Raw genomic sequence first — 13267 nt, 5'->3', positions numbered from 1 at the left:
TTATGTATGACCAAACAGTAATAATTTTCCTATAGTTTTAGGTAAATGGCCAAACTTACTTTATGTGGGCTATGTAGTCCATTCCTATTTCAAATGTTTTAGTACATATGGTTTTCTAGTATTTTATCTCTAATTTGTTGATTCCTCCTCAATCCAATGTTTTCTGTTCATCTAAATACAGGTTTGTTTCCCAGGTGCTTGCGGATTGTTTGGCTTTCCAGCCGTTCAAATACTTGCCAAAGCAGCATATTGGTTGACTCTAATACCCATCCAATGAAGAAGGCTACTTGCAGCTTTTCCTGGGAAAATCATATTAGTCCTAGCGATTCCAATTTTCTTCAGGAGAATTTTCAAGGTACACATTCTGGTCTTATCTCAGGCAGTGCTGCTATTTGTGTATTCCTAATTGGCAGATTAGTATCTATGAAGTATTTTGGATAAAGATCAAATAAATTCAGGCATGGCTCTGTTTGGTCTAAATATAACATGAACTTAATTTCTAGATGTGGGGCTGTGCCTTTATGTGCTAAAAGTACTTGGCCTAAGTGTACAGTGCTCGTTTCTTATCAAGGTATGGATGGTCAACAGGGCAAAAAGAAATGCCGAGCAGCTGGGTCTGATGACGGGCTTGAATCAAGCTCCGTGGATATTTGTCATAGTAGTTCAGATGATATTTATGGCACTGCAAATTCGGATACCCTGATAGAGAACCTACTGAAATTGCAGCCTGATCTCCAGAACTTAAAAAAGAGGGAAGAAAGGCCAATGATTGGATCTGAGAATAAGAAAGATGAGTATGGGGTTCTGGAGCAAAAATTCAGACAGTTGAATATGGAAACTCCCAGGTTGAAAGAAGATGATGAGATCCCTCATAGCGTGACAATTAGCGAATTGGGTGGGAAAATGAATTCACCCGAGCCTACTGCCAGTTTCCAGACCGTGGGAGACACTGACTTAGAAGAGGAAACTGATTCAACACTAACACAAAATGAATCTTCAGAAAGTACTGATGTTTTCCAGAAAAAAATCATCAAGATTGAAGCAGAATTACAGGATGAGATCACAAAAGGGCAGAAGTTTCAGATCGCAATTGAAGATTTGCGGAAAAAGTTAGTCAGCTTAGAAGAAGAGAGCAAAGGCCTGTTGGGAATAATGATGGGGCGAAAAGGTTAACATCTGACATAGAAAATAATGGATGGGATGGTGCTTCCACACTGGAAGCCCATAAAATGACATGTATATCATCAGAGCAGCAGGAGCTGAATTCTGTGGTAAGTAGACAGAATAAGAAAAATATTGAGAAAGAATGTATCAATGTGCAAGAACTATCATTGGAGGAAGGCAAGAGCAGCCTTAGAGCTGAAGCAACCTGTGAGCAGCAGGGGATGAAGAGTTGTAGAGATGGCACCTCTAATTTATTAATGGAAATTGAGGATCTTATAAATGAAAAGTCAGGGCAGTCTGATTCAATGCAAGAGAAAATTACGATTTTGCAACAGGAACTGCAAGCTAAAACTGAGCTTGTTGAGATCCAACAGAAACAAATTATGGATCTCCTACAATCACTTGCAAAATCCAACTGTGAAAACGCCAGATTAACAAGTGAACAAAACATAAGTATGGCAGAGCAAGGTGATGTCAATACTTTGCAAGCAGAGCTTGTAGGTGCACAACAAGAAAATCAGAAGCTACAAAAGGAGCTCTCAGCAAAGTTCACTAACCTTAAGAACTTTCACATTATGTTCTCTACCTTGGGAAGGGAGAAAGAAATCATGGCAGCAGAATTGGTACTGAAAGCCAGAATACTGAGTGAAATGCAAGAGGAATTGAATGACCTAAAAGAGCAAAACATGATATTGTCAAACAAGTTAGAAGCTTATGCCAGGGAGAACAAGACCAAAGACCGAGATACCCAAGTAACAATTGCTTCCCTTCATAACCGCAACAAACTATTGGCAGAACAAGTGCTCAGGACATCAGAAGGATACCGTGCCCTTCAGAGGAAATCAAAAGAGTTGCAAAAACAGAACAGTGAATTCAAGAGGGAGATAGGAAACCTCAAAGCTTCCATACTGAAGCAGGAAAAGTTTACGCATGTTCTGGAGGCGGAAAGGGCTTCACTGGTGAATGAAATCACCTGGGGTAAGCAGCGATTGCATTTTCTGCTAAAAAAATGTGAGTGCGTCCAACAAGAGACGGAATCACTCACAGAACAACAGTTAATGAAGCAGGACAGGGAGATAAGTCTCAAAGAGGAAATTGTTTTTCTTGAGCAACTCCTGCTCCGCTTCAAGGAAGAGATCGCAGGTATCAAGGCAGAATCTGATAGAGCGATCAAAGGAGATGGAGAACTCAAGGAGGAAATGGCAATCTTGCAGAATGAGTTGTTGAATCTGCGTACTGAAAATGGTCTGCTTACACAAGAGAAAAAAGTAGATGGAAACAGAGATGGTAAGTATCAAAAGACTAGAAGATACAGTAGGTGTTCTATTTTGCAAAGGAGAAAGTCTTCCGGCGGAGGTGGCAGAGACCAACATGGAGAAATTCAAGCATAAACTTGATGATGTCGGAGATCGTATGATCCATATTCAAAACCATGCAGTGCCTAGACTGAAGATGATTCCTGCCTCTGAGACCAGAGACCCCATGAATCAAAACTAGGAGGTATCATGTAGCCGATGATTTACAGAGTTCAAAATTATAGTCATCGGAAACTCTATTCATTGGTATTGAGGATGTGCAGCAATTGAACTCGACTCCTGACAATGGTAGGAGATTCGAGTATAAGTGAGAATCGTATTTAAGAAATTGTTGGTCAAAATATGTTTTCACTCTTAAGGTGATCGTAGGAGATTCGAGTATAAGCGAGAATCGTATTTAAGAAATTGTTGGTCAAAATATGTTTTCACTCTTAAGGTGATCGTTAAATTGTTGTAAAGCAGGTCTCGGGATATAACCGGATTGTGTAAGCAGGCATATTGAGGGTTGGTTGTTATTCATCAAATATAGGGTGTGCCTACCCACAAGTGAAACCCTCGAAATGAACTTCAATTACCAGAATGTTAGCCTTGACCTGGTTCCATAAAGTCTTGGAAAAAGCTTCAATATTGTGCATCCAAAAATTGAGCTTGTCATCATCGAGAACCCCACCAAATTTATGCTTCAACCATTAAATGTCCTTGAAATCTTGTGGTGCTTAGGGTTGATGTTGTTGTTGAGTAACCAAAATTTTCAGCTTATAAAATTGTTAAATACTATATTTATTCTATAAAGACTTGGGTAATGCTAAAGTCCTAAAATTCTCTTGAATTCTTTGGTGTTTTTACTAGGAATGATGTTATTTAAGTGTTTGAAACCTACAAGGTTTTATAACTAGGAAACAAGAATGATTCATGGATTGGGTTTATGTGAAAAATTGCAACTATTAAGCCTTGTTTTAAGTTGAACAAGTGCAATAAAATTTTCAATTAATGTAATAGGTTTTGATTTAGTTATATTAACATGAAATGTTTAGAGTCATTACAAAAATGATGATTTGAATAAGTGTAAGAATTATTTGCATCAACAATGACCATCTATAAAATGAGTTTAATCAATGTAACAATGATATGAATAAGTGTGACAATGATTTGCATCAATAAAGTATCTATAAAATGAGTTTAATTAATATAATAGTGATTTGAATCAACTTAACCTTTATTTGATATACCATTGCAATGATTTGAATTACAAAAACATTAAAAAATCAATGGAATAGATAATTGTGACAATGATTTAGATGATAGATATTAATTATAGAAAGAGACTATGGAACAATAAAGATAAATGGCAATGGTAATTGTCATCATAGGTTTTTGGAAGTAAATTGTGTAATGGTTTTGAAACATCCACTGTGTCCAAGGGACACTCCACCCATTATCAGGGACAAAATCAGTTGTGATGATCCAAACAAGTTTCGAGAGAGGAATAAATAGGCATGGGTTGAGAAATTAATCAATAGAGAAAGATAAGAGAGGTAAAAGATGTTGGAAAAAATAAAAATATTTAAAAATTATTAAAATGACTAAAGAAAAGAGAGGAAATTAACCATTAAGGTAAATAGAAAATGATAAAAGGAATACTTTTGAATAAACAACTTAAAATAAGGAGGATACCATTAATAAGAAAATGATTTTTGAAATAAAGTGGAGAAATAATATTAAATTTGTTGAAATTGTAATAACCATATTAAAAGAAGAGAAATATATGTATTAAGAGTAGGAAAAAAGGAGGAGAAGAATTATAAAAATATGAAAAATGAAGACAGGTTTTAGAAGAGAAAAAATTGTAACCAGGGTAATAAAAAACTATATAAGAAAAGGGGGTAAAAATGTGGGTTTTGAGAAGAAAAAAATGGAGGGAGGGAGTGTTGTAGGTGGGAAATATTGGAGAAAAAAATATAATATTAGATTAAGACCATAAGGCAAGAAGGGACTAGTGGTTTAGTTCATGAATAATTGGTTTACAGGATTGTCTAAGTCTACAACCATTGCTTGATTGAAATTATCATGGTGTTTCTCAATTTCTACAACTTCCTAATGATGCATGAATTGTAGTGGTTAGGTGAGGCTAAGATTTTGGTTTTAACACAGAAAATATGATCTTTGGATTTAAATGAGGCCTCAGTTATAATTGATTTGCAGATGTGGTTTTGGGAAGTGTTTGTAATATGTTGTTGACAGACAAACCCCCCTTGTGGACAAGGCGACCTCCCTAGGCCTGGAAACTAGAACTAGAACAAAACAAACATTAATAGAAAAAGTTCCCTACGTCTATTTTGCTCAAATCATACATGAACAACCAAAGAGATGAATGTTTTGAACCTTGTTAAACGATGTTTGTCCTTGCTAGTTGCTTGTAATCTTTAGCTCTTAGCTTTATCTGTAGTCCTCGCGAAGAAGAAGCTCGTAGATAGAACAAAAAAACAAGAGATCAAAGCACTAATAAAAAAATATGATTCGAAAAGAGACCGATACATATGATCAAAGAAATATGTAATAAAACTATCAAATGTAGACAATGTTTATGGGAAAGAAATGTATCATTGAGTTAAATATAAAAGAAGTGATTGCAACTTGAGCCTTGATGTTGTGAATCTCCTCCCAGTTTGTTCTTTCATTCCAAGCCTTGCCTTCAAAAGTCTTGCAATCAAAAGATGGGAATTTGAGCAGAGTTTCACCAAGCTTCCTTAAGTTTTGCTAACTAGTCATCTCAATGGGAGATGGTTTTATTTGTAGACTTGGGAAGGGATAGGAGGAGGATAAGGGATGGAGGTTGAGATCCAACAAGGTAAGGAGTTCGAGCCAGATTCAAACCAATCGGAGAAGATGCCATCTATGCGGCTTCTAGAATAGAAGCTTCTCATATTCTTTTTATTCTTACCTTTGTTAAAACAATGTTGCACCTTTTGAACATGCAAAATGCGACAATGTCACATGTCATGAGTTATACAAAATGTGACAACCTAGAAATGTTGTAGATAATAATGGTCCCACTTGCAACAACCTTTAAAATTAGGGTTTTAAAAGGTATTTTCATAATATGCTTATCTTCCTAAGTGAGTTTCTCTTCCAAATTCTTGAGGGATTGATGGAAATTATGCTTCGGATGGCGAAGGATAGGAGTACCACATCATTTCTTACAAGTGTGACAAAATAACGTGTGACATAGGTTCATTGATATGGGCTTTGAAAGATCATCTTGTTTGACCAATGTATGACTTGCCACATGAGCAAGGAAATTAGTAAACCCATGAACCTAGAAAAAGGTTAGATTTATTCCAATAGACCAAAGATATATATGACACCATACTAGGTTCAAGGGTTTCCCACATTCCTTGCACCTATGGAAATTCATACATTGGTCAAACAGAACTGATCCAAAATGGATCCTAAAACCCTTTAAGTCTTCATATACTTAAAAACTATCGCAAGGGGAAAACATTAGCAAATGGTGGAAAACACTATTGCAAAGGAAAAATAAGAAGAAATGGCGAAAATGCATAGGAGCCGTCGGATTTGGCCGATCAACGGTCCAGATCCGATCGACATATCGCAATTGGAGGTGGAAAGCAAGAGCTATCGGAGGCTACCATATGAAAGTTGCGACAAGGATCAACACGAGGGAGCGCTTACCAAAGGCCCAGGGACAATGCGATATGCGATTGCGATATATCGCATCGGAGTGATACAAAGGAGCAGGGCCGATACATATGCGACTTGCGATAAAGCCGGACCCGACGGTCTTATGGGTATACATATATATATTTTGAGTTCTGTAAAAAGGAGTTTTTCTATGTAAAGTCGCATTTTCGTTAAATAAACGAAAAAAAAAGGAAATGTGAATGGAGCGATAAAACGGACCCGAAAAGGTTTATACATGTAGCGATATACATTTTGAGTTCTGTAACGAGCGGGATTTCGAGCGGGCCTCTGACGGTAAGTGGTATTGGACAAGCTTCGCTTGAGCCCATACACTGGCTGCCACGTGGCTCGGCGTTGGAGAGAGAAACCACATTTTCGGGCAGGTAATCTCCGTGTGCATAAGCCACCCGAAATCAATAGCAACTGTTGGATCAATGATCACTTGCGATAGCGCCCGAAGATGGATCCGAAAGGATTATAGGGCGGGATTGATAATATTTCAGGTTCGATAAAAAGCGTTTGGGTGAATTTTTACAGTGTTTCTGTGTATTTCTCTGTGTAAACAGAGAATGACTGTTTTGGGATTTCAACGTGCCAATAGTCCCTTCCATTACAAAATAGGTGCCTACCATACCTGAAGATGTTACACCATGATCGGTTAACGCTCAGAGGGGATTTGAACGAATAGAGACTAGAAGCCAGAAAGCTCGAAAGGGAAAACGAACAGACAAGTGTCGATTGGCTTAAAAGCCACTGAATGATAGAGACAAAGGCAGGCAGTGTTGAGACAGAGAGAAAACAGAGACAGAGAGCGAGAGGGAGAGTTTGTGTACTCTAGAAAGACTTGGGGGATCCAAGTAAAGCCCTGCTATTTTATTCTTGTTGTGTTGAGACTCAATTTGAGCTCACATTTGTAAAAACTCTGCTCTTGAAGACATAATAGAGAGGTCACCACTGAAAGCTAGACCAAGAGACGTAGCCCAAGAGTTTTGGGTGAACTCCTTGATTATTTTTTGTGTTATGTGTGTATCTGTTATGTTTCTATAACTGCTTCATTATCTATATTATTCGCAATCTTTTCGATCCGTTGCACTAAGTAATATAGGCAAATCCTGCACATGAGTCTGTAATACCTTAATATTAATCTAAGATCTCATTATCAGATCAAGTGGTATTAGAGCTTTAGTTTGCTAAGGTTAGACAAACTTGTGCTGGATTCTTGAATGCTAACTAGGTCAAAGCTCAAACTGGGAAAAGGAGAACTTGTTGAGGCCAATCCAGAAATTGGAAGAGTCTATCCTTGGAGGAAAATGGCAGAAGAAACTCCCTTGGGAGCAGAATCTCAATTTATGGAAGGTTTTAAGGCACTTCAGGCCATGGTGGAAGAGATGTATCGGGAATTTAAGAAAGGCCGAGGTGAAAGCACTTCAGCATCTCAACCAGATAAAGGAGCAGAGGAACCTCTTTTAGATGCCCATCTAAAAGGCAAAGGAAAAGAAGAGAGGCCTTCTCCACCATCTACTCCACCATCACCTTCATTATCCTCATCGTCTTCTCCACATAAAACTAGCCCTGAAAAGAAAAAGAAGAAAACTTTTGTGATTAAATTAGATGTGAAATTTGATTTGCCAATTTATGATGGAGAATTAAATGTAGAAAAGCTAGATAACTCGATTAGACAGATTGATGTATATTGCAGGGTGCAGAACATTACTTTAGAAAGGAGAAAGATTCAACTGGCTAGCCTTCACCTTGGAGGAACTTCACTAGTGTGGTGGGAAGGCAAGACACAAGTTGATCTGAAGAGACATGGTAAAATTCTTTCTACCTGGAATGAATTTGTTTCTGCCATTAAAAAACAGTTCTATACTCTAGCTTATATGCAGCAAGAAATGATGAGTTGGCAAACTCTTCGCCAATTAAAGGGCCAAAGTGTACAAAGCTATACCCAGGAATTTAGAAAAAGAGATTTAACTCTAGGCATATCTCTAGACTCACCTGAAACTTTGTTGAAGTATATAGGTGGTCTGCATAGCTATTTGAAGTACACCATTCTCATGTTTAATCCCACTAGCCTAGATGATGTATCAGTTCAGGCTACACATCTAGAAGCTAGAGGCAAGAATGTGAACCCAGAGATTGGGGGATCATCAAAACCCTCCACAAGCAATAACAAGGAAAAGAAGAAGCTGAAATGGAAGGAGAGGAAGGCAAACGCTATATAGAAGGACAAACCTTCATGCACTCACTACAAGAAGGATGGACACGATGATGAACACTATTGGTCTTTGCATCCGGAGCTGAAACCTAAGAAGTTCGGTGGCAGGAAGAAGAAGACTACTGCTGCTATTCATAAAGACTTGGGGTCAGACTCAGGTGATGAAACAACAATCACAACCATAGGTATAAAAGATAAAAATTATGAAGCATCTACAAGTAATTTTGCACAATCTATTGATAATGAAGATAATGAGAGGAAAAGACATGAGATTTTTCATATTAGAGTTATTTCCAAGCACCAAAAGATTGATACTTTATTTGATAGTGGATCACAAGTAAACTTGATTTCTGAAACAATTGTAAAGAAGTTGGGCTTACTAACAACACCTCACAAGAAGCCATATCCATTAGGTTGGTTATGTGATAAAGCTAAGCTACAAGTGACTAGACAATGTAAACTTAGGTTTGCTATTGGGTTAACTTTTGTAGATGAGGTTGAGTTAGATATAGTTCCCTTGGATATATGTGGTATAGTTTTAGGAAGTCCTTACTTGTATGATAGAAAAGCCATTTTCTATAGAACTGAAAATAAGTATCAGCTCACTAAAGATGGAATAGAATATGTTGTAAGAGCTCATCAACTCAAAAATAACTATTCTCTCATAAACTCAGGGCAGAGGAAAAGAATTGTAAATTAATGCAAGAAATTTTTACTAATGGTTGTAAAGGAAAAGAACCCTGATAAAACCAATGTATTTGAAGGTTGTGATACTAAACAAAAAGTTGATTTAGTTAAAGTTGTTTCAGAATATGATATCCTGTTTCAAGAACCTAAAGGTCTGCCACCAAAAAGGGAAATAGTGCATGATATTCATTTGCAGCAAGATGCTCCATTACCTAACATCGGAATGTACAGGTTATCCACTTTAGAGAATGCAAAGATCAAGAAGCAGGTACAAGAGCTGCTCGATAAAGGGTTCATAAGACCAAGCACATCACCATGTGGATCTCCAATCGTACTGGTGAGAAAGAAAGATGGTTCGTGGAGGATGCGCATTGATTATAAAGCACTGAATAAAATAACGATCAAGAATCGTTATCTTCTTCCTCGCATTGATGATCTATTAGATCAGTTGAAAGAAGCAGTTTACTTTTCCAAGTTAGACTTGCATAGTGGCTATCATCAGGTTAGAGTTGTAGAACAAGATGCATGTAAGACTACTTTCAATACAAAGATGCATTCTACTTTAAATAGAATGGCTGGTTATGCCTTTTGGCTTAACTAATGCTCCTGCCACTTTCATGAGAGTTATGAATGATGTACTCAGACCTTTTATTGATGATTTGGTAATTGTATATTTAGATGATATTCTTGTTTTCAGTAAAACATGGGAAAAACATTTGAAGCATGTAAAGCAGACTTTAGATGTTTTGAAAAGAGAAAATCTCTATGTGAAGTTATCTAAATGTGAATTTGGGAAAACATCTTTGAATTATTTGGGTCATATTGTAGGGGGTGGTAAATTGAAGATAGATCCCTCTAAGGTCAAAGTCATTGTGAATTGGCCTAAACCCAAATTTGCTATAGAAGTTAGGAGTTTCCTAGGAGCAACACAATATTGCAGAAAGTTTATTGCTAACTTTTCCTTGATTGCAGCTCCCTTACATGCTTTAACAGGATTGAACAAGGTGTTTCAGTGGGGAGGCAAACAGTAGAAAGCCTTCGACACCTTAAAAGAAAAAATTAGTACATCACCAGTACTAGCATTGCCAGATCTTCAACGACCATTTGAGATTGAAACAGATGCCAGTGACTATGCCATGGGAGCAGTGTTGATGCAACACGGTAAACCCATATGCTATCATTTTGAGACATTTAATTCTGCAATAGTTAATTATCCCACATATGATAAAGAATTGTATGCATTAATGTAGAGTGTGAAAAATTGGAAACATTAACTAATGGGCAAAGAAACAATTATACATATAGATCATCAACCACTTCAATATTTTCACTCACAAACTAAATTGTAGCAATCAAGACATTATAGGTGGATGGGTTTCCTACAACAATTTCATCTTGTCATCTGATATAAGAAAGGCATACACAATAAGGTTGCAGATATGCTGTCTAGACCAATCATAAATGCATCTACTATACTTAAGCATAACTCAGTAATGCATGAAAGCTACATTGAACAATATGCTCAAGATTTAGATTTTAAAGATGTATATGCAACCTTAAGTCATGGCAAACAAGTAGAAGAATTGGATTATCATGTTAAGGACCAACTCTTGTATAATTTTGGAAAGTTATGCATTCCACAAACTGAAAGAGTTAACATAATCTGAGAAGCACATACTTCTCTTATATCAAGTCATTTTGGTGTAAGTAAAACAATTGCACAACTGCAAAGGTTCTATTATTGGCCAAGAATGCATCAAACAGTTTCTAGATATGTTAAAGGGTGTACCATGTGTGCTAAAAGCAAGCCCAACAATAGAAAAATAGGCTTGTACACTCCACTTCTAGTTCTTTCTCGTCCTTGGGAACGTGTTTCCATGGAATTTTTTGGGGGATTGCCAAAATCTAGAAAAGGTCATGATTATTTATATGTTATTGTGGATAGGTTCAACAAAATGTGTATTTTACTACCTTGTAACAAGCAGATTATAGCTGAACAAACAATGAAGTTGTTCTTTCAGCATGTATGGGTTCATTTTGGGTTACCCACTTCCATTGTATCTGATCGAGATTCCCGATTTGTTGGGAAGTTTTGGTCAAGTCTGTGGGAATTGATGGACACCAGATTGAAGAAGAGCACAACGTTTCATCCACAAACAGATGGCCGAACAGAGGTGGTCAACAGGACAGTGTTACAGTTGCTCAGGGGTTATTGCAGCAAGCATCCCAAACTTTGGGATGAACATTTGTGTTATGTGCAACATGCTTACAACTGTGCTAAGAACTCTTCTACTCAAAGATATCCTTTTAAGACTTGTTTTGGTTTTACACCAAAGTCTCCCTTGGATTTTGTCTTTGGTAAAGACATAGCAGTTGATGGACACAATGATGTGGATAAAGCAACCAAGTTCATTAAACAAATCCAAGAAATTCACCAGGCAATGCTAGAACAACTGGAAAGAAGCCAGGCCAAGTACAAGGCAAGGAATGACAAGCATCAAATTGAGCGTAGCTTCCAAGTTGGTGATCAAGTCTGGCTGTACATCAGCAAAGACAAAATGCAAGGTGAAGGTAAGAAGTTGAAGCCAATACGGTATGGGCCTTTCAAGATACTTGAGAAAATTGATGAAAACACTTTTCACCTTGATTTTCCAGCTTATATGCACATCTATTCAGTCATTAATGTAGAGAACTTGAGACTGTTTGAACCTTCATTGATTGAAGATCCCGAAGAGCAAATTCAGTTGCCTTCTATTGATGATCTGTTGCCTGAATATCTCAATGAGTTGCAGGAAGACACAGTTCTGGACAGAAAGGCGAGAACTACGCGTAGAGGGGATGTTGAGTACCTCAAAATCGGACTCAAAGGTTCAAAACCAAGCAGTGCACAATGGATAGAGATTGGACAAGTGAGGAAGCTGTATCCTCACTTGATCGATGCTTAAAAACCAAATTTTAGTGGTCCAAAAGCTTTTTCAGTGGGAAGGCGTGATCCAAAATGGATCTTAAAACCCTCTAAGTCTTCATATACTTAGAAACTATCGCAAGGGGAAAACATTAGAAAATGGTGGAAAACACTATCACAAAGGAAAAACAAGAAGAAATGGCGAAAACAGAGTTAAACGAAGGCTTAAACAACAATGCACAGGAGCCGTCAGATCTGGCCGATCAACGGTCTAGATCCGATCGGCATATTGCAATCGGAGGTGGCAAGTGGAGACTATCAAAGGCTACCATATGAAAGTTGCGACATCGATCAATGTGAGTCAACAAGGACCATCGATCAAGTGCACAGATCGATGACCTAGGTTAACTCGCAATATCACATCGGAAAAATACAAGGGAGCGCTTACCAAAGTCCTAGGGACTATGCAATATGCGATTGCGATATATCACATCACAATATCACATCGGATCGATCCAAAGGAGCGGGGTCGATACATATGCGACTTGTGATAAAGTTGGACCCGACTAGGTCTTATGGGTACAAATATATATATTTTGAGTTTTGTAAAAAGGAGTTTTTCTATGTAAAGTCGCATTTTCGTTAAATAAACGAAAAACAAAGGAAATGCGAATGGAGCGATAAAACGGACCCGAAAGGGTTTATACATGTAGCGATATACATTTTGAGTTTTGTAACGAGCGGGATTTCGGGCAGGCCTCTAATGGTAAGTGGTATTGGACGGGCTCCACCCAAGCCCATACACTGGCTGCCACATGGCTCAACGTCGGAGAGAGAAAACCACCTTTTCGGGCAGGTAATCTCCATGCGCATAAGCCACCCGAAATCAATAGCAACCGTTGGATCAACGATCACTTGTGATAGCGCCTGAAGATGGATCCGAAAGGATTATAGGGCAGGATTGATAATATTTCAAGTCCGATAAAAGGTGTTTGGGCGGATTTTTACAGTGTTTCTATGTATTTCTCTGTGTAAACAGAGAATGACTGTTTTGGGATTTCAATGTGCCGATAGTCCCTTCCGTTACAAACAGGTGGCCACCATACCTGAAGACGTTACACCAAGATTGGTTAATGCTTAGAGGGGATTTGAACGGACAGAGACCGGAAGCCAGAAAGCCCGAAAGGGAAAACGAATAGACAAGCGCCGATTGCCTTAAAAGCCACTGAATGACAGAGACAGAGGCTAGTAGTGCTGAGGCAGAGAGAAAATAGA

At 37.8% G+C, this 13267-nt stretch overlaps 1 protein-coding gene across 1 annotated transcript; it reads left to right on the top strand.

Annotated features, from left to right (window-relative positions):
• Window positions 1–573: 573 nt before the first annotated feature.
• Window positions 574–3154, top strand: LOC149253521 (uncharacterized). The gene is made up of 3 exons (XM_089454519.1): window positions 574–1003; window positions 1111–2839; window positions 2917–3154. The coding sequence occupies exons 1-2, from the start codon at window positions 574–576 to the stop codon at window positions 2553–2555; spliced, it is 1875 nt and encodes a 624-aa protein (XP_089310645.1). The 3' UTR covers window positions 2556–2839; window positions 2917–3154.
• The last annotated feature ends 10113 nt before the right edge of the window (window positions 3155–13267 follow it).

The sequence above is a fragment of the Pinus tabuliformis genome, chromosome 7, assembly GCF_031772625.1.
Source record: "Pinus tabuliformis cultivar Carrire ecotype Pingquan chromosome 7, CPIR1, whole genome shotgun sequence".
In the NCBI taxonomy this organism is placed as follows: domain Eukaryota; kingdom Viridiplantae; phylum Streptophyta; class Pinopsida; order Pinales; family Pinaceae; genus Pinus; species Pinus tabuliformis.
This window is presented reverse-complemented; position numbering and strand designations above follow the sequence as displayed.

Coding starts and splice junctions, on each gene's coding strand:
- LOC149253521 (XM_089454519.1), top strand. CDS start 574: ATGGATGGTCAACAGGGCAAAAAGAAATGCCGAGCAGCTGGGTCTGAT. Junction 1,004..1,110: donor ACAAAATGAATCTTCAGAAA/GTACTGATGTTT, acceptor TTGCGGAAAAAG/TTAGTCAGCTTAGAAGAAGA.